The 27,599-nt window shown below is 56.6% G+C and overlaps 1 protein-coding gene across 9 annotated transcripts in view; it reads left to right on the top strand.

Moving 5' to 3' along the window:
* MPRIP (myosin phosphatase Rho interacting protein) overlaps window positions 1–27,599 on the top strand; it is a 133,707-nt gene that overhangs the window by 51,176 nt on the left and 54,932 nt on the right. For 6 of the 9 annotated variants that reach the window (XM_088801876.1, XM_088801877.1, XM_088801878.1 and 3 more), the window contains exon 4: window positions 22,624–22,775. In XM_088801876.1, the coding sequence (XP_088658002.1) occupies window positions 22,624–22,775 (152 nt within the window). Of the gene's footprint in view, window positions 1–22,299; window positions 22,436–22,623; window positions 22,776–27,599 lie in introns of those variants that run through there. The other 3 variants (XM_088801880.1, XM_088801879.1, XM_088801881.1) reach the window with 3 other exon arrangements.

Genomic DNA, 27,599 nt, shown 5'->3' with positions numbered 1-27,599 from the left:
GTGATTGATTTCTCCTGGTCCTGGAGTCTGGAAGTCCCAGATCAGGCTGTGTGTAGCCTGGCTGAGTCCGGCGACAGCCCTCTTCCAGGTTTCAGAAGGCCGACTCGTGTCCCCACGTGGCAGAGAGCAGAGAGAGGTGCAAGCTCTCTTGTGACCTTGAATACTTTTGTAAACTTGCCAAACCTAATTTTTCTCATCTGTGGAATGGGGAGAGTAATAACAGCTTTTGGGGATGATTGTGGGTATTAAATGAGAACTCAGTGGAGGCACATTTCCTGTTTTCCCTGCCACCCTCCTGTTCCGTTGGAGAATTCATCTCCGGCAGTAGGGAGAGGGGAGACTGGCCGTTTTGGCCCTTCGAGCTGCAAAGGCACGCTTCGCCCTGAAGGTAGGTCCCTTCCTCTCAGGTCCAGGAATGCCTGCCAACTGCTTAACAAGCAGACCTTAACATTTTGGTAGTATTAATGACCAAGCTTTCAAAAAACTTTTTTTTTCATGTTTTTTCAAAGAAAAACAACTGTAAACATTTTGCCAGTAGCAAGGACTCCAACTGTGCATATATTTTCCTTTTTTGGGGGGAATTATTTCTTGAGGGTAGAGCTCTAGAAATAGAACTTGAAAGGCCAAAGGCTGTTTATACTTCCCGATTTTGTGGCATGTTTGCAAACTCAGGCAGTGGCGGGCCAAGTTCCTCTGGGGCGGCCCTTCTCGGGACGCGCTCCCTGCAGCTGTGCCCGCGGCCCAGAGCCCGTTGCCCCCTGCTGACTCCCACGGGCTAGGGGTCTGGCCTAGATGAGGCTTGGCTTACCTGTGATTCCAGGGCTGCAAAAGTGGGAACTTCTGGTTGGCGATAATCACCTGAGAGGTGTTTCTAGGCTCCCCCGCCCCATTTTTCAGGGCCGTTGCTGTTCAAGGTGGCCCTCTAGTGAAGACCCGGCCTCGGGGTGGGAAGGCGGACGTGCATCAGCTCCGTGCACTCACCAGGGGCCCCTTTTGTCCTGTGGTCTTCACGAGCACCCGCCTTCGTTTCGTTCTGTGCCAGAGATGACAGGGCACCCCAAAGAAGGAAAGCTCCGGTGCTGCCGCTGCCTGCCCTCCAGGCGGGACGGCTGGCTTTGCTCGCTCCCGGGGTTTACGAGGGGCCAGTGACAGCCCAGGCTTGAGGCGTCACACGTCGGCCCTGTGGTGCGGAGGAAGGGCCCTGGGACAGGGTGTGTGTGACTCCGCGAATCACTCCTGCCTCATCTGCGTGTGCTGAGAGCCTCCACACACGGCCCTGAGAAGGCAGCGAGACAGCCCGTGGTCTTATGCTGGTGGCGCGCCCATCCTCCCTGTCCTTGCATTTCCCACCCAGCGGGACACCCGGGGCTCCGCCAGCACCTCGCTAGGGTTTGGGCCTGCTGGGCGGCGCAGAGGTGGGTGTTGTGGCCTTACGTCTGCAAAAGCAATTGGATGGGACGCTGCCCTTACCCTCCAGCCCCATGGCCTGTGGCTTCCCCTCATTTGTTGGCGTCCTTTGTAACCACTCTGTCTAGCAGGGGCCGCTAGAGCTGACGCCGTTGTGGGACGCACACACTTAAGCAGCATGTGTCCTGACGTCGGTGGCTTGGAGTGTGCCCTCCTCCCGCTGCGGGCTGCCTCTCGTGTTTTCTTCCTGTGGGTGCCTCCTCGCGCCTCCGGCTCCCCGCAGGTGTGTCACCTGAGGCAGGGCGGTGCAGTGCAGCACGTCCGAGGGCCTCCTCGCTCCCAGCAGCCACTGAGGCGCTTCCGCTTCCCGGCCTGGGGCAGAGGTGCGTTGGAGGACGTCTAGAGGGAAGGTCTGGCCAAGTGCAGAGCCGAGGTGGCCTCGCTGCCTCCTCCGCACACAGAGGAGCCTGACACGGGGCCCTGTCCTGCCCTCAGCCCCGCCCGCTCTGGGGCCGGTGCTGCGAGGAAGCTCAGGCTCAGACGTTCTTCTGACCCCAGCGCCCTCAGCGCGCAGCGGCCTCTGTAGCCGGTTGCCCTGGCTGTTTTGGAAGCGGTGGCCTCTATTTTTAGTAAGCTGCCTAACTGGAGGCCCTCGTGGAGCTAAGCAGCTCACCTTGTGCTTTGATCTGCTTTCGGGCCTTCTCTCTTTTCATGGAAAGAGTTGATGTTCGTGCCTGGACCAAAACAAATCTGTTTTTGCTGGAGACAAAGGCGCTCGCTGTGGAAACTGCCCCTTCCATGGCCCCTGCTCTATTAAGCAATAGTCAGCGGCTGTCAGCATTGATGCTGCTTCCTTCCTGATGAGACCCCTGTTGCTGAAGGAGCGTCTCCCTCTCTTACCTGCTTATCAGGATATCTCGGCAGTGAAATGAGTACTGAAAAAAGATGGAAGCATCATTCTCTTCAGCAAAACAGATGGATTTCAGATACGCTCTCCTCCCATCCTGCCTCAGACAGCGGCCCTTTGCACACCGTTGCCCTGAGTGCTGGTGCCCTCATTTTAAGCTGGAAGAATCAAATCTTTGAGTAAAGCTTCTTTGTTCCTTTTTAGCAACAGGACATCTCGTAGGATGTGGGGCAGCGTGTTTTCTTGAGAACAATTGTCATTTAGCTTTTCCCCCAAACAAAGAACTTTTTGTGGCTCTAACAGCTGTAAGAATAGCGTGTAGAATATATTCACAACCTGAGTTAGGGGGTCTCACCCTGCAGCCTCCAACACCATCTGGAATTGGGAGCAATGTTTCAGAGACAATTGAGGCCATCCAGTAAATTCACTTGGCCCCTTGGCTCATCCCAAGTACAGAAATCCTGGGACTACAGTTAACTCGAAGTATTTAATTAACTTTGGAGGGGACCTGGGTAACCATGTGCCCTGCTGGGGAGCAGCAGGTCGGTAGAGGGATCCCCGCGGATGCTTCCAGGGGTTCAGCCTATCCCGACTGTTTGTTGGACAGCCGTCGCCGTGAGGGCGTGGGGTTTTGGTTAAGACCAGGGCTCCCTGCCTAGTTCGGGGGCTCCCTAATTTGCTTGGCCCCCCAGCTTCTCAGCCACACCCTCTTTACCTTGACATAGGAGTTGTGCCCACTTTGTGTGGTTTTTGTGAGGAGTGAATTTGAAAAGCATCTGGCTGGGCATAGCTTCCTGATTGGGGAGTGCGTGCCCCCTCACAGTGGCAGGGACCTGCTCCGTCTTGTGCCAGGGTGTTCCAGAAGGCTGAGGAAACAAATGCCAGCTGACTCCTGTGAGGTAGTGGCCCAGCACTGACCTGGGTGTTTAGCTCTCGGCCTCTGTCCTAAGGGGCATTTTCTGGAAAGTGACACATTGGCCATTGCGTTTGGTGCCTTGTTTTTTGACAAGTGCCCTGACCAGCACTCTGTAATAGACCCATGAGCTGAGGCCCTGAGTAGGCCCTTAACTCTTCTGTGGGAAAGGAGCTTCCCTGCTGTTGGCTGTCTTGTTCTTTTATTCAATGATCTCTAAGCATGTGCTTTGTTTCTTCCGTTGAGCTAAGAAATCGGGGAGGGGGGGTCTTCCTCCCAACCTCAGGGAGCTCCAGGCCTTGCTGGGGGAGAGGCACGCAGGCACCTTCAGAGGAAATGCTGCCGCCCACTCACAGGTAGCAGCTGGGGGGGGGGGGGGGTGCAGGAGGTGAGGTCAGAGAGGCCTGACTGTGAGAAGCAGAGGCAGAGCTTTCACATCGCGGAGCCCACAGACTGGGCAGTCTGGGGGAGCCTGGGGGCACCAGTCTGTGTGAGGGAGGGAGGAGGTGGAGACTCTTCCCTTTCCTGCCATCCACATGCCAACTTTCCTGGTATGGCCATTGGGGAGTGAGAGAGTCTTACACCTGCCCTCCCCCCCACACACACCCTGGATGAGAACCTGGTTGTGCTTGTGTGGAGAGGACACCGGTCCAGAGCCTTGTGGGGGGGCGGGGGGGAGAGAACAGCTCTGCCGAAGCTCCCAGAACAGTAGTGAGGGAGGTTAGACGGCTCAGCTGAGGTAAGGGTTGTAGCTTTGATTGTTAATATAAAGTCTCCCTGTGGCAAACAGCATTTTTTTACTTTCTCTTTGGTATGGCGGCCTGAGTGCTTATAAATTCCGATACATGCAGATAGGGGAGAAGTGAAGGTTAGGGTGCCCAGAACACCCAGGGGCAAGGCCTATGACGGGCCACAGAGGGGCGGCCGAGGGCCATGGGGTGAGTGGGGACTTGCACCTCTAAACCCTGGCTCAGCAGCTGGCTGATTGTAGAACTGCAAGTAAAGAAATTTCTTTTTGGTAGTAGTTTTATTGAGATATAATTCTGTACTACACAACACACCCAGTTAAAGCAAACAAGTCACTGGGTTTTAGTAGTGCATTGACGAGAGGTCTGCAACCGTCACCACAGTCAATTTTGGAACATTTTCATCGCTCCAAAGAGAAACCCCGTACCGTTTAATAGTCACTCCCCATTTTCCTCCACCGCCCCCCAGCCTCAGGCAGCTCTCTGCTCTGGATTTGCCCATTCTGCACATTTCATATAAATGGACTCTTATAATATGTGGTCTTCTGTGTCTGCCTTCTTTCACTCAGCATGATGTTTTCAAGGTTCACCTGTGTTGTAGCATGTATTAGGATTTCATTCATTTTTAAAGCTAAATAGTATTCTATCGAATGGATAGACCACATTTTGTTTATCTGTTCACCCGTTGGTGGACATTTGGGTTGTTTCCACTTTTGGGCTATCATGAGCAGTGCTGCTTCGAACTCTGTACAGGTTTTGAGAGGACATTTGTGTTAATAATTCTCTGGGATGTAATCTGGGAGTGGAATTGCTGGGTCACATGGTATTAACATTCTGAGGAGCTGCCAGACTGTCTTCCAAAGTGGCTGCACCATTTTACATTCCCTCCAGCAATGTCTGAAGGTTCTGGTTTCTCGAGTGCATCTCGAAACTTGTCACTGTCTGTCTGTGACATTATTCTCATCCTAGTGGGTGTGAAGTGGTACCTTGTGATTTTGATTTCCATTTCCTTGATGGCCCGGCACATTGTTTTTATCCTTTCTGAATGTGTTTCCTCATGAGTACAACTGAGATGGTAATGAAGAGTATGCATTTTATTTATTTGTCAGATACTCTTGTAGCACCTACTGTGTGCCAGACGCCGTTCTTTCCTGCTCTCTAAACATTCTCTCATTTAATCCTTGTGACAGCCTTTGTGGCGCAGGCACTATTTTCACCTCCATTTTATAAATGAGAAACACTGAGGCCTAGAGAGCTTAAGTAAGTTGCCCGAGGTTACACTGCGAGGCCGCCTCCGCTCGAAGAAGGATCAGACACGTGCCTGGCATTTCCTGGCCCGTTAGCAGCGGTTTTTCCTGCGTGTGCGTAGTGAATCATGCCAGGCCAGATCCTGCTTGGGCCACGTGGTCATGGGTTTTGCAGCTGTTTATGAACTCGTTGGTGATGAGTTGCCAGAATTTACTTTTCCTTACTTGACAGAGGATCCTTTCTTTGTCCCCGGCAGAGAACATGCATGTGCGTGGTTCCCGGCTCCCTGTGGCCGTGTCTTGCCTCCTTCCTTCCTGCTAAACACAGTCCCCGGCTGCTGTCAGGAAGCCCCTGAAGCAGAACCGTGTCTCCATCGCCCTCCTCCCCATCGCCTTCCTCCCGGCTGCTGGAAGCCTCCCTGTCCTGCATCACAGACACAGACCCAGCGTCTTCTTTCAGCGGCGCCTCCTGCGAGCTGCCCCCTGTGCTCAGCCACAAGGCCGCTGGGCCGGCCGCTGGCTGCGGAGCCGCCCCCTCCATTCTGCATGTGGGCCCCTCCAGTCCCGCCTTCAGCCTTTCCCCCAAAGGAGGGCCTGACGCCCAGCAACGTGGGCCCCCCGTCTGTGCTTACGCCCCCATCTGGTGTTTCCCTAAGACACTCGGGGCCCTGCTGTGGGGCGCCGAGTACCATCTTCTGTCTCGAGAGGCTTGTTCTGGTGGGGCTCCCACTGGTTTGGGGGGTGGTTGGCACACGGAAAGCGCACACCTCACACGGTGCACAGCTTGAGTTTTCAGAACCCTGCGCTGTGCAGCCAGCACCTAGATCAGGAAGCACAGCATCTCCAGGTGGGTTTGAGGGGCTCCTCGGGGGTCAGTGTGTGGGGTGCTGTGGTAAGGCAGGGTCCTGGCCTGGGCCTCTGTCTCCTTCAGCCCTGCAACGCCCGACACCACAGAGACGCTCCCCACAGTTGTCCCTCGGTGTCTGGGGGGGTGTGGGGTCCCAGGACCCTGGGGTGACAGCATCCATGCCTGCTCCAGTCCCTTCCAGAAGATGGCGTCATATTTGCATATATCCTACGCACACCCTCCTGTGTATGCCACATCAGCTCTAGCTTACTGGTAATATTTCATGCAATGGAAATGCTGTGTAAATAGTTGTTATACTGTATTGTTTAGGGGATACTGACCAGAAAAAAAGACCGTACATCTTCAGTACAGACACAACCATTGTAGGCCTAACTACATAGTACACGTCAGCAGCAACACAACTTTTTAAAAAATAGTTTTAGTGGTGGTTGAATCCACAATGCAGAACCTGTGGGTATGGAGGACGGACTGTACTTACTAGTCCAGTGAATGGCTGGATGAGTGAGAGGAAACTGGATTCTCACACCAGTGAGCCCGCGGTGGTTTCTAGTCATTTCTGCTTGGCCCTTTGCGATCAACTTGCAGAAGCGCCTCTGCCCAGAGGATTTGGTGGTGGCTGGCAGCGGCGGGGACATCAGTGTGAGCAAAGCCTGTGGTCTTAGCAGGGTTGAGATGTGCCCGTTTCTGAGAGGGGGTGCCAAAAACACTTCTGGAGACCGCTTTCCCAAATATCCTTGCCCCGCCTGCGCTTGCTCGAAGGCCCACAGGGCCGCCAGTGCCAGGAAACGCCGTCCTGCCTGTCCCCCCGGGTGCTGCTCCACGGCTGGGTCTTCCTGGGTGCCTCGTGCCTCTGACCAGCTGAAGGTTTGGCCAGGCCAGTTGGAGAGATTTGGGGATGGAGGGCCGTTTCATGGGAAGCAGGTCAGCCTCGGCTGTGAGCAGGACCGCTATTTATTTCAGAGACTGGGTTTTCATTAGGGTTGAGGAATATCACGAAAAAAGGGACCCCATACATGGACAAAAATTGCTGCTAAGCCTCCATAACTGACCGATCTGTATGTTTTCTCAGCCGTGGAAGGACTTGTTGGGAGTGGCAAATTATAAAGATGGATCTTAAAACATCACTGTGTCGATGCAGAGCCTCAGGAAGTGTAAATTTCTGAGGAATTGGTTGCGAATTTCCAGTAGGAAAGAGACTAGTGAGGACATCCAAGATAGGGACTTCTTTTTCAAATGCAGGCCTTTCTGTAATGCTTGCAGAGGCCCGTGGATCCTCATAAATCCTTTTACTGAGGTGAGGGAGTCTTTGCAAGCAGTGAAACCCCCTTCTCTCTGAAGGCTTTTGTTTTTTAACTATTTATTTTTTAAGTGTGTTTTTCCAGGACCCATCTGCTCCAAGTCAAGTAATTGTTTCAATCTAGTTGTGGAGGGCGCAGCCCACAGTGACCCATGTGGGTATGAACCGGCAACCTTGTTGCTGCATGGCGCTGTGACCAACTGAGCTAACCAGCTGAGCCAGCCGGCCGCCCCCTCTCGGAAGGTTTTACATCTGCCGCACGTTTTGCTTCTTCACTTCTGCTCCTGCCATTTGGAAGTTTCACCGAGAAGCCATCAGGTTTTGATGGACTCTAGATTCCTGCCCCGAGAAGGAGGGTGACAGTGCTTGTGGGTTTTTTCTTTGAACTACGGAGAAGCACTTGGGTCTGGGAAGAACAGGGTGCTTCTTCCAGCCCCTCCCAATGACACACCCCAAGGATCCTCAGGAAGGAGCCTAGGAGCCTTCCTAGGGTGGGGATTCAGTCCTGCTGCCAGGTTTGGGTACGGTGGGGCGTGGAACTCAGAAGACTGGGCACTGTTCGGGGTGCTCCTGTCTCCCTGGCAATAGGGCGCAAGGCCTGTCCTCTGCAAGGTTTCAGGACTCCCGGTCCTGGGCCAGTTTCCTTCTCCAGGTGTGTGGCAGGAGGAGGGCCCGGCAGGTGCGCCCTGAGCCTGGCGCAGTTGGTGAAGGTAGACGCCTGAGTCCCCGAGGTGAGCTGCCTCTGTCTGCCCTTTGTCCTGGGTGTCCTGGTTTACCCAGGAGTCTGGTGTCCCCAAGGGCGAAGGGAAGGGCTTGAGGGCCCCAGCACTGGCCTGGCCTGTATTCCGGCAGACTCAGTACACAGGCCCCAGGCCAGGTTATCCTGAGGGTACCCTGCCGGAGGCGTCTTTTTATCCCCTCTGCCCCACTCAGTGTTCCCAAACCTGAACAGCTGGGGCCACCCAGTGCTTGCTGATATTCACGAACTCAGTCTCAAGTTTCCCTCCCTCTAACATGTTTGGATTTTTGGAATAAATCTGAGTTTCTCCCCCAAGGTCAGTGTGAAGTCCTTTGGGCTTCCAGCTTGTACGGGACCTGCGAAGCCAAGCTCTGTGGTAGCCCCAGGTTGTGAGGCTTGATAGGCTCCCCTCTGGGCCTGGGGGACAGGTACGTGGCTGGCAGGAAGGGGTGTATGTATGAAAACCACCGCTGTGCTCGGGGGTTCACACTGAGCTCCCAGCATGTGCGTGCACCAAGCAGACGCCATGGGAGCTGGGCCCAGGGCTCAGGGCAGCAACTGTGGAGGTAGGAGCCTGCATTCCGCATTTCCTGGGCTTCCCCTCTCATCACGCAGAAATGTGCAGCCCTGCGCACATTCCCTCACCTCTCACACCTGCTCTTGGAGGTGTGGTACAGTGCCTGGCATGCTCTCTGCCTTCCCACTTCCCCGGGATTCTCACTCTGCCTCGCTCCCCTCGTCCCCTCGGGCTGTGCAAGGTCTTGATTTTCTTCACTAACTGTGGCTGGGCCTTGGATGCTAGGCCGAGCAGCGGGTGCTGGGGCGCCCTGTGAAATCCGGTCTCCAGTTACATCCCCTCTCCCTATGCCCCCCGACCCCCCACTGTCCCTCCCGCAGTGAGCTCTTCCCAGATGTGTTTTGTCTCTACACTCCCTCTCTGTCACTGCTCTCATCGGGTCCTCTTGGCCCAGCCAAAAGCCGTTAGTGACTCAGTACAGCTGGCTGGCCAGCCAGGGACAGACAGCCATTTGTCAGAGATGCCTGCTGTGGCATCAGACAGAGATCAGGGGCTTCCTTTGAAGCAGTTGTCCCCAACCTTGGCTGGACATTAGAAGCACAAGGGGAACTTTTCATAATTCTAACGCCCAAGCCCCATTCCAGAAAATTTAAATCAGAATCTCTGGGAATGGAGCCCCTATTTAAAAATCTTCCCAGGTGATTCCATTTTTCCGGCAAAAGTCGAATATTATTGCTTTAAGCTCTAAAGCCTTCCAGTTTAAGATGCTCTCCTTTCAGCCTCACTCGTGAGGCTCTGGTCTCCTTCGAACTTCTTCTCGCTGCTTTAGACCCCAGTACTGGAGGGTGAGTGGGAGGCCGCTGCAGGTGGGTCTTGGTGGGTGTCGTGGCCCCCACCAGCTGCGCTGCTTTCAGTCTCACTGTGGCAAACCGCAGCTTGTTTTCTCCGCATCTACCTGGCTGGCCTTTGCACAGGAAAGCAGTTAAGCCATGTGGAACCGCAGCTCTCCCTCCCTCCCAGGCTAAGGCAAATCCAGAGGGGTGGTAGCCGCTGAAGGCCTGGTGAGCTGGGATGTGGAAATGTCCATATAAGGCTGAGAGCGCTGCAGCCTGCCTGGGTGCCAGCCGCTGCCTCCTGCAACACGGCTCTCCTCCCACCTGCCCTGGTCTCCGAAGACAGCTCTGACAAGGCTGGGAAGGCAGCTTCTGCCAAGAAGGGCCTTAGCCCCCTCTCGCTCCCTTCCTTACTGTCTTCAGTTTTCTCGCTTCCCTCCTTACCAGCATGCCCTGGGAAAGAAGGCTCAAAGACGCATGCTGAAAGTATAAAATATTCAGTTAATATCTACTCCATCCACCCACTGCTAAGCCCTCTGGTACATGGGGAACTGTGACAGCTGCTTCCTCTCCAGGAGTTCACTAGAAGGGATTCTAGGCAGTGGCATAAAAGGGGAGTATGTGCCCTTGGCAATGAGTGGAGTCTGCAAGACTAAGGGCAAAAGGGATTCTGTATACATAGCACTGTGCTCCAGTGGATCCACTTCTTTCCCGTGGATACTGGCTAACAATTCTGAAGCCACTGCCTGGGTACTGGAACTGGACAGTTAAGTCAATGGGTAGGGCCATTGGCGTGGGAGTTCCAGACAAGCAAGGGAGTTATCCATATGGTCCTGGATTGGAGCTGGAGACATCAGTCTGTTTAGCTTGATAGCGACACGTAAAGAGATCCAGATCGGGGGAGATATGTGTATATACAGGGTTACATGCACCTATATTTCCTTGTTCTGTCAGCTGAGGGGCCAGGAAGCAGCAAGAACCCTGTAATGAGCATACCTGGCATTCAGATCTTGGTTTCTAATTCCATTCTCCAACAAAAGGAACGAGGGTTCCTTGGAGAAATGGCCTGTTCTAGGACAGGAAAATGAGGTGCTGCTGGAGTTGCCCTTGAAGGATGCGGAGGACCCCGCCCCCTGCCCGGAAACTGGGGCTGGTTTCCAGCCGCAGGATGGGAACCGGGGTCAGGGGAGTGAAGCTAGAAAGTGGGTGGGCTCGGGTCACGGTCAGAACATGACCAAGGGGGTTCCCTTCAGCTCCCTGCAGTGCTGGGCTCTCTGCCGCTGTGACCTGGGTTCCCGGAGCCACAGTGGGAGGCCTGGGGCGGGGGCAGGTGAGTGATCCAGCCGGGAATGACTGTTGAGGCTTAAACTAGCATTGTTAGGACTAGTTATACTGTAGTTACAAGACTGTCTTTCAGACTTTTCTGTCTGATTAAACCAAGGCAGCTGAACCAAGAGAAGGGAATGAAGGAACAACTCATCCATCGGCAGTTTTATCGCACCTCAAGGACTGGCAGCCTTCCCACTCTCCTGCTTCCCCCTAGCGCCCTGCGCTTGGACCTGAGGTCAGAGGTCAGACCCGTGCTCCAGCCTCTCTCTGCCAGGTCTGCCCTTTCCCACCTGGCTGACTCAGGGTGACCTCGTACCCCAAAGTCCTCCTTTCCCGCTCTGCCTCATTGTTCAGTGTGGCCCATAACCACCACCTAACACACTGCATACTTCATGTATAATTTCACTTGTCTGACTCGAGACGGGAGGGTCAGCTTCGTGAGGTTAGAGGTTTTTGTCAGTTTTGTTCATTATTGTGTTCCCAATGCCCAGCACATAGTAGGTGTTCAACAAATGTACTAACTGGATGAATGGCCTCGGTAGCAGCTGCTTTGCTTTCCTGACTGTTGTTCGTCTGTCTGCAGTGGAGCTGACGGCAGCCTCCGGTCTATGGGACAGAATGTTAATTTAGTGAGAAACTCTCCATAAAGGCGCCGCCCTCTCTCCGGTGGAACTCCGTCTTCCCTCCCGGCCCTCACCGGACAGGTCCGGTCCTTGACCCGGGGAGCCCTTCAGGCGCTTGACTTCTCTGCTCCTGGCCTCTGTACCAAGCAGTGTGCAGGCCACGTTCACAGCTGCAGTTCAGTGCTGCTCTCACCCAGGCGGTCGCCATGTCACTCATCGCTGTGTCCCTGGCGCCTGGCATCTAGTCCGTGTTGAATGAATGATTCGTGGCCGTCTTGTATCTCCTCAGCGTCTCCTTCCGTCTACTCCTGCGGGACTCAGCGTGGCGCCCGTTTCTCCACTGCTGTCACTCCTGTGAGCCGAGTTCTGTTGGTTTCTGGCCTCTGTCAAGTGCTGACTTGTGTGAGCCCATCCCCCTGCCACCTTCTCTGCTCCCACGCGGGAAGCCCCGCTCTGCTGGAGGAAGGTGGCCTCCTTGGCTGGGGTCGGGCTGCCTGGGGAGGCATTTCTGAGCAGCAGGGGAGGACAGAGGCGGCCCCCACGCAGTGTGTAAGCTGCTGACCTCCCGCCCCACCCCCACCCAGAGGGACACAGGCCTCAGAAAAAACTGGGCATTTCTGTTGGTGGCACTAGCACTAACCTTTCTGCTCCCAACTCGTCATGTCCTTGCCCCACTGGCTCCAGGAAACCAGCCGGTGGCCCTGGCCCCCGTGGGTGCTGAAGTCCGAGCTGCTGGGCTGCCTGAGTGCCTGGGGGCCCTCTGACCCCTCTGGGTTATGCTGCTCTGCCTGCTGGGCGCCTGGCTGTACCTCAGGCCCTCCAGCCGTGAGGGGCGGGATTCTCTACCCAACGGTAGCTGTGTCTGTTGGAAAGTGACTGTCCACACAAATGAACTGGTTCCATGCGCCTTTGCACCTGAGAAGAAACCTGAGTTCAAGTCCCTTTCTTGATCTCCATCCTTTCCAACCTCCCTCGTTCCTCAGACTGCAGGGGGGTGGGGTGGGGGGGGGGGGTGTCTGCTCCTAGCTGTGCTTGTCCCCTGGGTCCATCCTTTTCCTGCCTGACACGCCCCTCCCCCAGTGAGTCTGTCCTCGGCCCTTTGCTGTCGCCAAAAGGCCTTTTCAGCTCCATCAGTTACACGGACTGCAGGTTTTCTGTCTCTTTAGCCCTGTGACCTTGGGGGCTTCCCAGGGTTGCTGCTGGAACTGTTTGGGGCCCCTGGGGTGGCATTTTGCTTTCTTCACATAGGCAGCCTGTGATCTTGCCTTCCAGATGGCCACTGGCTGCCATCTGTCTGCCCTTTCTGTGCCTCCCTTCTCGTCCTGCCTGAGTCCCATCATTTCTGGTGTCAGCCTGAAACGATCTGTTTTCTATGAAGGCAGAGGCATAGAAATGCCAGAGAAAGGTAGCTAGAGCATAGGCCAAGTGCAGACAAGAGGAAAGGAAATGTAGTTCTTTAGCCCTGAGCAGAGGCCCAAATCCTAGGAGTCCTCCCGGGCTGCCCTTTTTTCTCACCCACCACACAGCTCAAAGTCAGTCCATTTTGCTCTACCGTCAGTATATTCCACATCCAACCGCTCTTCACCCGCGTGCCGTTGGCGTTCTGGTCCTGCCCCTTTCCTCTGGCCGCCTCGTGTAGGGGTCAGAGTGCGCTTGTGAGCTCCCCAGGCTGCCCCCCCCTCGGCTCCACTGCACATCACCTCCTTGGCCCACAGGCCTGCCCACCAGCTTCCTCAGGCCAGACCCGGCGGCCGCAGAGCTTTCCCTCCCCTCGGCCTCTGCTTGGACCTTGCATGTGTCTGCCCCCCTAGGCATTTCCTTAGCCTTGTACCTGCTTCCCTTTCATTACACTGATTCCTTATTCCTTACACCTGAAATCGGATAGTTCTTTGCTTTCCTCTTCCCTTCATCAGCACAAGAATCAAATGAGCTTTTCTAAGGGAAGCACTTTGTTCTGTTCTCACTTCTATTCCCAGCACCAACCCAGAGGAAGGCCCAGCACAAGGTAGATGCCCAGGAAACGGCTGTCAAGGACCATGAGCCGTGAGTGAGTGAGTGTGGACCAGTCCACACCTACACTCTTGTCTAGCGGGGCTTAGGCGGGGCTGTGGAAACTTCTCTCGCTGCCAGTGGGGTGTAAAGGCAGAGGGGGACTGGACTCGGACCCCCCAGGTCCAGGCGCGAGGTGGGCACCTGCAGCGGGCGTCCCCCATGAGTCTTCTCGGTTGGCTCCCACAGCGTGACTCACGGGGAGCAGAGGCAGAGACAAGGGACATTTGTGCAGGCAGAACAGCTAGGGAGGAAGGAAGGGCAGATGCCCGGTGGAAACCAGGACAGGCAGAACTATACAGGCGGGGTTTAGTGGTTTGGCGGCTGGGGAAGGACATCTGTGTACTTGAAGGCTGGAGCTAAGGACGTACCTTTCTGGTTCTGGAGTGAACTAGGCCCGGGCGCTGCACTTACCAGTCCTGTTTAAGGCAGAAGGCGCATGTCAGTAATGGGTGCCGTTTGTATGCAGCGTGGAGCTGAGATCATCACACGCTCCCGGGACTAGTTCTGTCATCAGCCAGGCATGGCTGTGCTGGGTGCTGATAGCCTGAGGCAGAGGAGAGCAGCAGAATTGCAGGGGCCCACGGCTGGGGGCCCACCTTTGAGCTGAGGGCTGGAAATGGGGAGAGGTGGGCAGCCGAGGGGTGGGATGGTTGAGTTCTCTGCCCACCGAGGCCTCTGTTCCGTACCCAGCAGGTTGGGAGTTGGGCCAGAGTTGGCCAGGCTGCGTCTGTAGAATGACGTCTTCCACACAAGGAGCGCGTTGCCGACGTGGAGTATTGCTTTCCCTGACTCCCAAGTCGGCCTGGACACTGCGGGGCGGCGGGGGGAATCCACGTAGCGCACAATTTATCACCGTAGCCATTTAAGTGTAAGTGCGAGCTCAGTGGCATGAAGCACGCTCCCATTGCGGTGCTGCCATCACAGCCGTCCATCTTCGCAGCTTTGGCGTCTTCTCAAACAGAAACGCCAACGAGGCACTAATATTTGACCTTTTGTGTCTAGTGTGTTTCACCTAATACAGTGTTTGCAAGGTCCATCCATGTAGCCTGTGTCGGGGTTTCCTTCCTTTGTACAGCTGGATAACGTTGCATTGTGTGCGTACACCACATTTGTGTATCCCCTCATGCGTCGTCATGGGCACCGGCTTGCTTCCCCCTTTGGCTGCTGTGAATAGCGCTGCTGCGAACATGGGGTACAAATACTGCTTGAGACCCTGATTCCAGTCCTTCTGGGTGCATCCCTGGGAGTGCAGTTGCTGGAGCACACAGGAATTCTGTGTTTCACTTCCTGAGGAGCTGCGGACTTTTCCACAGTAGCGGCACGTTTTGTCTTCCTCCCACTGACGCGCAGTGGGTGCTGCGTTTTTCTTACAACCAACGCGGTATGAAGTGCTGTCTCGTTGTGGTTTTCATTTGCATTTCCCTAATTACAAGTGATGTTCAGCATCTTTTCATATATCGGTTGACCGTTTGTATATCTTCTTCGGAGAAATATTTATGTAAGTCTTTAGCCCTTTTTTTTAATTGTTTGGGGGTTTTTTTGGTTGTTTTGTTCTGTTTGCTGTTGAGTTGTGTGAGTTCTTTATTCTGTATATGAATCCTTTATCAGTGTCTGATTTGCAAATACTTTCTTCCATTCTGTGGTTTGCCTTTTCACTCTCTTGATAGTGTCTTCCAATGCACAAAAGTTTTTAATTTTGATGAAGTCCAGTTTCTCTGTTTTTTCTTTTGTTGTTTGTGTTTTCGGAGCCATTTCCAATCATGGTGTCAAATCCAATGTTAGGAGCTGTTGCCCTTGGTCCTCTAAGAGTTTTATGGTGTTTGCTCCTACATTTAGGTCTTTGATCAGTTTGAGTTCATTGTTGTGTGTGGTGTAGTGGGCTTGCGTCGGGCGTCCTGCTGCCCTGCTTGTTGGGTGGGGCGAGGAGGGTGAACGCGCTGCCTCCCTGCGCTCCTCTGCCCCCGTCTTAGGAGCAAGGGGGGCCTTGGCTGGCTGGTGATGGCTTCTCAAGGAAAGCTCCCCTGGCAGCGGGCCCTTGGCCGCTTGGCAGGAGCCTGGGCATCTTGCTACCCAGCCAACAGCCTGAGCCAACAGTCCAGTCTGGCACAGCAGGTGCGAGAAGGAACTTCCTGGCCTTGGCAGCAAGTGAAAGGGGTCCTTGTTGTGTTCTTTTCTCTTTGAAAACAATCAGTTTAGCCGACCCTAACAGTGCCCAAGGAATGCAGGGAGCTTGGCTGGTGGACAGAGCACTGAAAGGGTCATTTCTGCAGTACCCCCACTCCCCAGAGCACTTTAGCACGGACGGCATGGGGTTCGCCCGTCTCTGCTCTTCTCAGAGCTCTGAGGTCGCAGGCCCAGTGGGCAGTGCCCCGGGCATCAGCACCTGTTGCTGCTCGGCGTTAGCATGTGCTCGCCTGTGCTGGGTCCTCTGAAAGCCTCAGCTCACACTGCCCCTGATGGGGACCTGCCCAGCCAGGGTCATCTCCAGGAGGGGCCACTCGTGGCAAAGTGTGTGGCTCTGCCCTCTGCGGGGACATGTGTCAGGCCTGGGAGGTGGAAAGCTAGCCCTGGGGGATGGTGGGCCCTACTGCTGGGGTCCCTGCCTCTTCCTGCAGTCGAGGCAGCGTGCTCAGGGGGGTTAGGGGTAGGAAACCTGGGCTCCGGTCCTCAGGCCTCTGGGGCCTCGCTTCCTTCCCGGGGTCTGGAGCGGCGGGGGGTGTGGGGGGAGGGGAGCATCAAGGTCCTTCCAAGCCTGGGCTGCGGGCGGGGGTTGGCGGGCAGGCGGGCGTCGTGACTGTTCTTCCTGCAGGAGGCCTGTCTGCTCGGTGGGCCTGGCCCGCTGGCTGCCCTGCCCGCCATGCCTGTGCAGTGCTCCGTTTTGTTTTTAGTGTACACATCACTGTCGTTTAGTGTATTCACCAAGTTCTCTCACAGTCGTCACTGCAGTCTAAGTTTAGAACATTTTTCACCACCCCCTCCCCCAAAGAAATCCTGTGCCCCTCAGTTATCACCCCCTCATCATCCCTCAGCTCCTGGTAACCACTAACGCGCTATTTACTTGTTCCGGGCATTTCATACAAAGGGAATGATCGCCACTCCTGCCCCTTGCCTTTCAGCTTTGGTATCTGCTGGTGGCTGCAGTCCTGGCCCCAGGGGTGAAGGTGGGACCCCCTTCTGGGGCCTGACCCTCCTGCCAGCTCCTCCAGCTCCTGCCCCCCAGGTCGCGCAGGACTTGTTCCTGCCTGGCCTTTGCACGTGTGTCATCCTGCGACTCACTTCACAAACGGGAGCTTTGCTACGGTTGGGTATCAGCCTATTTTATAAATAAAACAGACTTATTTATAAATAGCGCACTTATTATATATTATAAAATATTTATTTAGAAATAAGGCATAAATATGTATTATAAATGAGTCTGCAGCATAAACTTGGCGGGGTTGCTCTGGTCCATGCGTCATTCGGAAGGAGTCCCGGAGGCGCGTCCGCAGCGCCAGCAGACGTGTGCGAGGAAACGCAAACAGGTTGGGGCAAGGCCTTCGCAGTCCAGCATGGAGAACAAACGGGCGGCCCATGGTGCACTAGGGGTACATGTAGACGCACCCCCTCCAGAGAGGGCAGGGTGACGACTGTCCAGGAAGTGAGGGAGGTAAAGCAGGTATTTCCGGCAGGAAACAGCTACGAAAGAGGCGGGCCTGGGATGCAGGAGGTGACGCTGGGGAGGTCGAGAGCCCCGAGCAGGGCCGAAAGCGTGGGTTCGTGAGGTGTGAGTGCCATGGCCAGATCTGTATGTAGGTGTGGAAGGCCTTCCTGGGGCTGTCCTGGTGACTGCAGGGAGCCCGTTGCAAGCTCCTGGGAGGCCGTGCTGCGGAGCGGGGTGCGAGCCGGGGAGCCTGCACCGGCCTCAGTCCCGAATACCCACCCCCCCACCCCCACCCCCATTTGAGGCTCCCACCTCCTGACTTGGTTTGGCTCAGTGGACGAACAACACTCAGATCTGGGCCAGGTGTACCTGGGAGCTCGTAGGGAGGAGGGGCAGACTCAGTGCCAGCGACGTGTCTGGTGCCCCCTTCCTTCTGCTGGACTGTGGCCAGGAAACCCCACTCGGCTCTTTCCTGGACCTCGAGTTGGGGGCCGGCGAGGCACAGAGTATGTACGCCTGTGCCAGTTGCTCAGCTCGCCCTTGGATAAACTTGGCCCATCATTTTCAAGAGGCTACTGTTAGCCATCTTAGGGCCAGCAGCTGGCCTCCAGGGTCGCATGGAGACCTGGCTTTCTCTCCCGTCAGGGTGGGGTGCCCAGGACGCCTCAGCATCTCCCAGCGCAGCCAGATCAGGATTCACACCCTCACCCTCCCAGCCCCCTCGCTGCCGGGTGTGGGGGTGTGGGAGAGACGTGTGCGCCGCTTTCCCGTTCAGGGAATGTATAGTGAGTAAATTGTCTTCCTACCACCACCACCCGCCACGGTGGGGAGGGGGTGTGCTGCCCTGGCGGCACGTGGGCAGTGTCGGGCTGGTCTCAGGACATTTCTGTAACATAAAACACGTAACATAAAACCACCATTTTAACTAAAGTGTACAATTCTGTGGCATTTAGGACTGTTTAGTGTTGTGCGACCGTCACCACTGCCAAGCTCCAGAACTTGCTCATCGCTCCAAACGGGTATCCCATACCCCTTAGCAGTTACCCCTCGTTCCCTGCTCCCCACCCAGCCCTTAGCATCCGTTACTATGGATTTGCCTGTCCTGGATATTACATTCAAATTGCGTCATATAATAACTGCTCTTTCGTGCGTGGCTTCTTTGCCTTAGTATGTTTTCAAGGTTCGTTCATATTGGAGCCTGTGTCAGTACTTCATTCTCTTTATGGTTCAGTAACCTGCCACTGCACGGCCAGGCCAGCGTGTCATCCACTGCTGGGCATCTGCGCTCTTTCTGCCTTTCAGCTCTTAGGAATATTGCTGCGACCAACGTTTGTGTGCAAGCTTTTGTTTGAATACCTGCTGTCCGTTCTTTGGGGTGTAAAGCAGGGAGTGGGTTGCTGGGTCTTGTGGTCCCTCCATATGTAACTCATGAACCGCCAGATTATTTTCCACGGCAGCTGCTCCATTTTACATGTGAAGTGAGGGGTATTTTCACCCCCATTTTATACTCATGGGAGCAGGCCCACAATTTGCACTTGCCCGAGATTGTAGAGCTGGGACGAGGCGGACCTGGAGGTTCTGTGAGAGCCTCTTTGCCAAGGGGACAGCCCTTGTTCGTTCCTGTGGGACCCTTGTTTTCCCACCCGAATGAGGGTAGGGAGTGCGGGACAACATGGGTGCTTCCCGTTCCATCCAGGTCTCACGCACGAACCGCCTCTGGTTCTGCAAGCGCGGTTGCCTGGAGGAAAGGGCCCCGTTGATAGCTCTCATGGCCCCTTTGCTGTATTTCTGTCCTACTTTCCTCTCCTTCCCTCTGGCTCTAGAGAAGCTCGTCTTCCCCAGCTCGTAGGATCCAGCAAGAAATGAAAGGGGCCTGTCTTCCCTAAGTGCACCCCTGTGGGCCGGGGGGGACACGGCAGCTCCCCAGGTGGCAGGGCTGTCGCAGCAAGGTCCTCCTGCCCGGGCGTCTTGACAGGTTCCCCTCCTGCCAGGGCACAGGTTCCGCTGGCCTCTGGTGGGTCAGTGAGCAGACGGCAAGTAGGAAGGCTGGCTTCTCAGCAGGGTGTGGTCAGGTCCCTGGACAGGGGCCCTAGTCATGTGCCGTCCTGCTTGGTCAGCTCATGCTTAAGCCGTCGTTAGCCCTTAGCAGCTCTGCATCTTAGCTGTGCAGTGTGGGACAGAAGGGGACCAGCGCTCCCCAGATGGCTGGGGCACGCTCGCTGACATTGTTGGGTGAGGACTGAACCCATGACTTGGCGACATAGCAGTGGCATGGCCTGCAGACAGCTACCCCTGTTTTGGAAAAGGAGCAGAAGCAGGTGCTGCCCGGCCTGGGAGAAGACCTGGATTCCTAACCCCTGGAGGTGCAGGAGTAGGGCCGGGAGCTTATTGGGCAGAGCTGGCTTCTCTGCTGACAGCATTACCGCTGAGGGGTCCTTCCAGCGGAATCTGGGTTATGGCCTAGATATTTGCCCTTCTCTCTCAGCACCAGGCGCCGGCCTAGCGGGGGAATGATTGTGAAGGAGCCGTTCTCAGTGCTGAGAATGCGGGTGGGTGCGGCCTGCTGCTGGGGGGGGGGGGGGGGGAGCGGCTGCTTCTGTCCCAGCTCCAGGCTGAGTGCAGAAGAGTGAAGGGGCAAGTGGGGTGACAGTGTTGCTGGCCTCAGAAGGTTGTAGGAGTAGGCAGTGAGGGGACACATGGGACCAGGGCCTGGCGTTCAGATAAGCCCACGGGACAGCGGGTGGCATCGTGGAGGTGCCGCTGGTAGACTCAGAAGGCACTGTTTTCACGGAGTTGTCAGTGCGCGTGCTGGGCCGGTTTTCCCTTCTCCTACGATGCTCATGCTCACCCTCTGCGCCATTGTCCACATAAGCAGCCGGGTCAGGTATTGCCCGCCTCCGGGTGATACGTGAGGAGGTGAAAGAGGTGTGGCTGTGAGAGCCCGACACATAGGCAGTAGATAGACGTTCATTTCCTACAGCCCTAGCTTAGTACTCTGTACCTTTTATTGGCACTTCTGGAAGGAGGTGGGGCCCTCACTTCGCACGCTAAGAAACTGAGACCTGGAGAAGTCCTGCAGTGCGTGGGTCTGTCCGCAGGGCTGGCTGGGAAATGGCATCTGTAGCTGGTGACCGTGTGCCCAGTGCAAACAATTCCTGTGCATGAGGTGACAGTGAGCAGTTTGGGGACTTCCAGCAAAGGGACTCTCACCCCTCCTGTGCCCCCACCCAAGGGTCAGGTCTGGAGCGGTAGTATCCCAAGGAGTGTGTGCCTCTGGAGGCCCACGAGGGCGTCCGGAAAGAGGAAAGGACTAGAATTTCTGTCGATGTGTTTTATTGTTCCCCACTTAAGCTCCCCTGTGTGTGTTACATCTACGTGTTACAGTTTATAACGAGGTGGTGCCCTGGCACAGACAGATAACTGCTCTAGCCCGTGCAGCTGTGTGTCACGGTGGCGATGCGGGCAGCGTCGTGAGACCACAGGCCCAGGGCTTGGGCTGGGCATCGGAGCCTTGGAAAAGCCCCTCTGCCGTCCCCTCTGCACTCTGCCCCACTCCTGGCTCGCTCGTGATGGAGGCAGGTCCGTCCGCGTGCCCATACTCCTGGCCTGTGGCCTGTGCTCACAGCCATCTGCTGCATCGTGGCACCACGTCCTCCTTGTCACACGAGGACCTGCGGCAGAGCAGCTGGGTGCTGTGCCAGTGCAGCAGGGAGCGGGCACTTCCGTGGGGGGCTGCGTTGGCACGGTGCGGGCGGAGGCGTGGGAGTAGGACTGGGGACGAGCCGGGCAAGAGCTGGAGCCAGGAGGCTGGCAGGGCTGGAGGCGGTGTCCTCGGCGGTGCGGCCGATCTCTGGGGAGGGGGGCCAGGCCCTGGGCGCGTGGGAGCCGCCGCCCTTGCCCACTGCTCCTGAGGAAACCCCCCTCCCGCCCTGTGTGGTTGCAGGATCACCCACCAGACTCCCTTTCCCAGCCAGGGGCCCTCCAGGAATGCCTGGGAGAGAGTGCAAGGCTGCCTCACTCACGGGGAGCACGGCTTGCTGTGGATCGGCCCTCCCTTAGCAAAGGGACTCTCACCCCTCCTGTCCCCCACCCAAGGGTCAGGTCTGAGGCAGCCCCTTCTCTGAACACACAGCTGAGGGCTCACGCTCTTTCCCCACCTGAAGGCGGAGGCTTCCCGCGAGCTCACAGCCAGCCCTCCTTCCCTGCCAGGCTGCTCTAAGCTGGGCTGGAGGGGATGGGCTGAGCCCGGGCCACTTAAGGAAAGGCTTCGTGGAGCTGGTAGCCATGGTGGAGCCCTGGGGGCTGCTCCTGCAGTGGGGCAGCAGGGATGCGGAGGGCGTGCCCATGGGTCAGACAGCTCACAGGTCAGCCTGCAAAGCTACCAGGAAGATCATGAGCTCAAGCTGGAGGGTCTGGGAACTTGCACCTTCCTTTCGTGGGACACATGCAGAAGGTATTCCAGGAGTGGCGAGTAGTTGGGCTGAGCTCAGCACCCACGCAGACCCAGGGTGCTGACCTTAGACCAGGCCCCTTCCCCCTGCCTGGCAACAGGGCGCTCACGGTGGGGGGTGTGGGACCTACTCGGGAGCTCTAAGGAGGGAAGCACCCATGCGGCCCCGGCGGCTGCTGTCGCTGTTTCTCCCTCTGCTGCCTCTCCAGGGACAGGACTGACGATACGCTGGGTTCTTGGGGCAACTAGCGGAGAAGCTGGCACCTGCCTTGGAGCACCCCCAGCCCTAGTTCCTGGCTGCCCTGGTTTCTGAGCCATGGCAACCTGTTTCCTTCCCGAAAGCATCCTCGTGTCATGGGGAGGAGGTCAGAGGGTGCAGGGCTGACAAAGTGCGTTCAGAAAGGTCCTCTCGGCGAGTCCTTCACCTCAGTAGGAATTTTAAAGCCTTGTTTTTAGTTTTCTATCCCTAAGTTCAGTGTCTAACAGCTTTGCTGTCAGAAAAGCGGAACAATGATGATTTGAGTTCCAGCGCTGGGCAGGCCTTGGGGGCGGGCTCGGCCTCCCAGCCCACAGCCCCCTGCAAGGATGTGGCTTCTTCCTGCCCCCTCTTTCCTCCAAAAGAACGTTGCTGTTTTGAAACCACCTCCTGGAGCTGTTTCTCACTGCTCTTGTGGATCAGTCACTCCTCTGAGACCAGGCTCTCAGCCGTCCCTGTCATCCCAGCTGTCCTCTCACAGCAGCCCCCTTCCTGCCTCTCCCCTCCCCCCAGTACTAGCTGGGATGTTGTTTTCCTGCGAGGAAGGAATGTCCAGCTGGGTGTCCTCTGAGAAGAGCAGGCCTGTCACCCTCCTCTGGGAGAGGGGGCAGGTAGGAAGGGGGCCTTCCAGGGCCAGGGGAGGCAGACACCCCGTGCCTCAGCAGTAACGGGGGTCCATGTGCCTGTCGGGAAGCCACAGGGTCAGAAAGGACCTGGGGGTGTGGGCATGGCCCATGCTGCCTTGCGGTGCCCCTGCAGCTGGTCTCTGAGTGACTCCCTGCGTCATGTCTTCTTGCAGCCCACGACCCTCCCCCAGGGCACCATCAACATGAACCAGTGCACAGACGTGGTGGACGGGGAGGGCCGGACAGGCCAGAAGTTCTCCCTGTGCATTCTGACCCCCGAGAAGGAGCATTTTATCCGGGCCGAGACCAAGGAGATCATCAGCGGGTGAGTCTGCTCCGGACATTTGGGAGGCGTCCATCCGTCCGTCCCCTCCCCACCCACAAGCAGGTCCTCGGCCGGTCCCTTTGGTGCAAAGTGAGAGCATCGCCAGCACTCTCTCCCTCCCTGTGTGTGGGCCCTTCTGAGTCCCCTCTCCCCGCCCCCTCCCCTGCCTGTGCTTCACGCCCAGCCCCGTCACAGCCTGCTGGCTCCCAGGCCTTCTTCTGCTGGCACTGCCCCTCACTGATCTCCCCTCTCTGTTCTCACCGCACCCCAGTCTTCTGTCACTCAACACGGGCTCAGTCACCAAAGCACCCTGACCTTGCCTCCCTCCTACCTGGGGGTCAGTCCACATTCCTCGGCTGCCCTCGGGGCCCTTCCCAGCCCTCCAGCCTCGTTCCCAGCACTGAGCACAAAGCTGCTTGTCACTGCACACCCCCATGACAGCCTCCCCCCCCCCCCCACCTCTTTGCCTTCACTTACGCTCCCGCACTTCTCTTGCTCAGTCTGGGATAATCCCTCAATTCCCAGGCTGTTAGAGGCAGCGGAGCTGAGCGTGCGCTCCCCCTGGCCGCTTGGCTCCATCTGCTGGCTCTTACAAGCGATGGGCATGGTCTCCGTGCACATCTGGCTTCCTCAGCGTGGCCGGCCCTTGACAGGAGCCGTGTCTCGCCCACACGCGGTCACCCGTGCTACGGCGTGCACTGGATGCTTTGAGTGGAAACAATGGGAAGTTTCGGGGTCAGACCGCTCCCCTGACCACACCCTATGCAGAGGCTTAGGAGAAGCCCTGGGAAATGGCAGGTGGGCCCAGGTTTTCAGGTTGCCCACAACCTGTGTTCCTGAGCCTATGCAGTGTGTGCTTTCCGAGAGGCCTGCTCATGGGGCATCTGCTGCCAGCTCTGTGCGGCCCAAACACATGGTATATGCACATGAGCAGACACAGCAGGAGCTTGGCACTGGGTCTTAGAGAACCCCCATTGTCCTTGAAGGCTGAGAAGGAGGCAGATGAAGCTGAGAAGGCTTTGGGGGGAGTAAATCAGGGATTTAGGGAGACCAGGCTGATTACTGCAGTGTAGAGGAGAGATTTGAACGTGAAGCCCTTGGGTTTCAGCAACTGAAAGACTTCTGTGAGCAGTGGCCTGGTCTTTAATATTTAAGCTACAGCCCTGGCCAAGGCCGCTGTGTGAGGAACTGGCAGCATTTGGCCAGAAAGTCCCCGTTTTTTGCCCAGTTCAAATCCACACCACGATAGGGCTGCAGCAGAGGGCCCAGGGCTGTACAGAATCCAGAGGTGGCCCTCTGCTGGGGTGCCAGCTCACCTGAATCCTGCTCCCCTGGAGAGGGGCGGGTTTGCATTTCTAACAAGTGGGAGCAAACAGGAGGACACTTGGCTGCTCCCTGGTCTTCATCCAAGAACCACACAAATGAAGAGTGTAAAGGGCTGTTGCTGAGCTCTCCTGCAGTTGGGAGACCGAGGCTCTGGAAATAACGGCAGCGCGACCAAGGGCACCCCCAGGTGTGAGTGACGGCATGGGCAGTGTGCAATTCCTGCTTCACACTTGCTGCCCTGGCCCTGTTGCTCTGGCAAGCACACCTGGGCTCCACTGCCCGGCGCTTCCTTGGGGACGTCCAGCCCTTCCATCAGGAGCTGGGTGCCAGGAATGGGTCTGGGTGACAGGTGGAAGGGGAAAGGTTGTCCAGGGCCCACAGCGCAGGCTGGGGCCTGGGTCTGTAATGTGTGCTGTGCCACACTGGTGTGAGCAGAGAGGCAGGGCCTCTGGCAGGCAGCCTGAGTCCTGCTGTGACCCTGGCACCGACCAGGGGCCCTCAGCTCGTCCTGAGCCACTGCTGTGGTCACTGCTGCCTGTGAGGGGGCCTGCCATTCCCCTGCAGCTTGGGCAGGCAAGGTAAACTGGCTTCTGGATCCAATTCCAACATGGACGGGGCGGGGGTGGGGGGTGGGGGCACACCAATAGACAGTTCCTAGCACCAGCAGGGTGTCCAAGAATTCAACCCGGTTCTGACACTCTCTTCCCCAGGGGTAGCACCAGATCTTACAGGCTAAGGGCTCAGCCCCACAAGACCACGCCCCCCACCCCTCCACCCCTCCACCCCGGCACACTGACCCTCCAGCTGTAAATGGGAGGTTCCTACCACCCCTCCTTGGGTTCAGTTAATTTGCTAGAATGGATCACAGAATTCAGGAAAAACCATCTACTCACTAGATTACCAATTTATTACAAAGGATATTAAAGGATACAAATCAACAGCCAGATGAAGAGATGACATACGTAAGGTGAGGGCCCAAACAAAGGAGCTTCTGTCCTCTTGGAGCTTGGGGCCCAGCAGCATGATGGCACATGGGGCGTTCTGGTTCCCTACCCTGGAAGCTCTCTGAACCCCATCCTTTTGGGATTTTGTGAAGGCGTCGTTACACATGCCTGTTCTGCTTACTGATTCCAGCCCCTGTCCCTTCCCTGGAGGTCGGGCTGGGACTCAAAGTTCCAACCTTCTAACCGCCAACAACCAGCACCATCCTTAGGTGCTTCCAGAAGTCACCTCATTAACCTGACAAAGAACCTTTGTCTCTCTCAACACAGGAAACTGAGGGTTTCAGGATCTGTGAGCCAGGCATTGTGGACAAAAAACAAATATACCAGGGCTGCCCAAAAAATGTACCCACCTTTGTATTCTTTTGTTATTGCTGTAGTATTACAATTTTAATACAGTGTTTTCCTTTCTTAAAATGTGTACATTTTTTTTGGCACCCTCTGTGAGAAATATATTTTGGCTATCTGAATGACCAAATATATATTTCTTATAAATCAAAATACTGCACAAGGTCATTAGGGGCCAAGGCCCCAGGATCCCACATGTGGTCCTGAGGGCGGGGGGCACACCCGGAGCCAGAACACTCAGCTCCTGGTTCTGGATCACAGTAGGTCACCTTCCTGTCCAGTGGGCAGGGCTCTCTCAGATGCAGCCTGCCCCCAGGCGTCTGTTTCCCTCTGGTGAACCGGGCAGCAGCAGCTTTATCTTTCCCGCCTGCTAAGACACTCAGACCTCCTTTCCGGAGTCAGGTGGGCGGTGTGCCTGGGGACCACCTTCTGCCCCTCACCTTCTCAGATGGACCCCATCCCTTGGCTTCCTTCCTGGCCTCCTGGGTCTCACTGCTTGTCACGGCTTCTTTTCTGGGTAACCCCATCTGTGGGCTCTGGGGCCCTGCGATTGGTGCCAGCACTTTCTCCTGTCTGACTTAGGGCCAGACAGCTCATTGAGCCTTCTTTCCTGGGTCTTCTCCAAAATGAAGAGGCCTGAATGGCCTGAAGCAACCCCAGCCGTCTCTCCCAGGCTGGATGGAGAGAGTTGGCAGTTCTTTCCCAGTTCCCTCATGCTGGGAGGGGACCTGCAGGATGTTTGGGGCACAGCTTCACACAGCTCTTTTGGAGGAGGTGGGATTTAGGCTGGAGTTGCAAGGTTGGGGTGCTTTTCTGTACCCTCCAGCTAGCCTGGGTCAGGGCTTTCTCCCGTTGTCACTCACCCTGGCTCTGCCTTCCAAGTTGGGGAGCCCATTCAGTCTCGTCCCTCATGCCCACATCTCCCCCCAACCCCAGGTCCACGTTCACCACTCACCTCTGTTCCCTGGGTGGACTTGAACACCCTACCACACCTGGACAATGTCAGGCGCTGCTTCCGGGGCTGCCGTGAGAAATGCTAGTGGACACGACATTGGCATTTGCTCCTGGGCCGGGCATCTCTCAGCCTCCAGCCGCAGCCCCACCAAGCCGGGCGGCACTGAGGTGCCTTGTTCCCCGGCCACCCTCACTCCAAGCTCCAGGCCCGAGTGTCCGGCCTTGTTCAGGTGGCGGGCGCTTCAGAAGCTCCATGTGGTCAGTGCAGACCTCTCGTCTTCCCGCCACACCCTGTCCCACAAGGCTCACAGACTCGCCCAGCTTGTGGTGTTGCCAGGTGGCAGCAGCTGGGCCAGCTCAGGGTCCCCAAAGGGTCTGCGCCTCTGCCATGGTGCCCGCACTCCAGGTGACTTCCGAGCCATCCCTTTTCCCCTCCGAAGTACAGTTTTAAGAGGGGCCTTTGTGGGCGTGGTCCCTTGCAGTTCCCAGAAGACATGTCAGCCTCTTGTCAGGCTAGCCCCACACAGCAGTGAGGTCCTTGAGGGTCTGCCCATCTGCTGCCTTTGCCGGCAGTCGTAGCCGCTTTCTTTCCTTGGAGGCCACAGAGAAGTCAGTGCAGGGCCTGTGCCTCAGGTCGCTCTGGCACAGACGACTGTTGATGCTCTCAGCCAGTGGAGCATTCCCTGCTCTGGGCTGGGCTGAGCTGCAGTAGCCCCTCTGCTCGGATGCTCTGATTCCCCATGCCCAGACACACTTCCCCGGCTTCCAACTGTCAACTGCACAAGCAGCACACCCTCCCGAGCCTGTCCCCGAAGGCCATAGCTATGACTGGCTTCCTACCCCCACTCCAAATTAAAGAAGCATCTCTGAGTACTGGAAATACAAGGCCTTCGCGCTGACCAGGTGTGGGGTGCTGATGGTCACTGCAGCTTCCAGCCAGGGCTCTGCCAGTGCAGACTCTGCCTCACAGCTCAGCCAGCACCACCCGGCCCTTGGCACAGGCTGGCACAAGCTGGCGGCAGGCCCAAGGCGACCCTAGTGTCTGGGAGGAAGTGGACCGGCGTTTCCTGTGGTACCTTCTCCTCTGGGGAGCACGGGGGCTGCCCTTCACCACCAAGCCCTCTCCAGGCCTCTGCTCTCCCAGCCCCCTTCCTCTAAGCCTCCCCTGTGCTTCAAAGCTCCAGTGATGCAGCTG

This window comes from Rhinolophus sinicus, chromosome 12 (genome assembly GCF_057876585.1).
Source record: "Rhinolophus sinicus isolate RSI-liver-muscle chromosome 12, RSI-T2T, whole genome shotgun sequence".
Classification (NCBI taxonomy): domain Eukaryota; kingdom Metazoa; phylum Chordata; class Mammalia; order Chiroptera; family Rhinolophidae; genus Rhinolophus; species Rhinolophus sinicus.
This window is presented reverse-complemented; position numbering and strand designations above follow the sequence as displayed.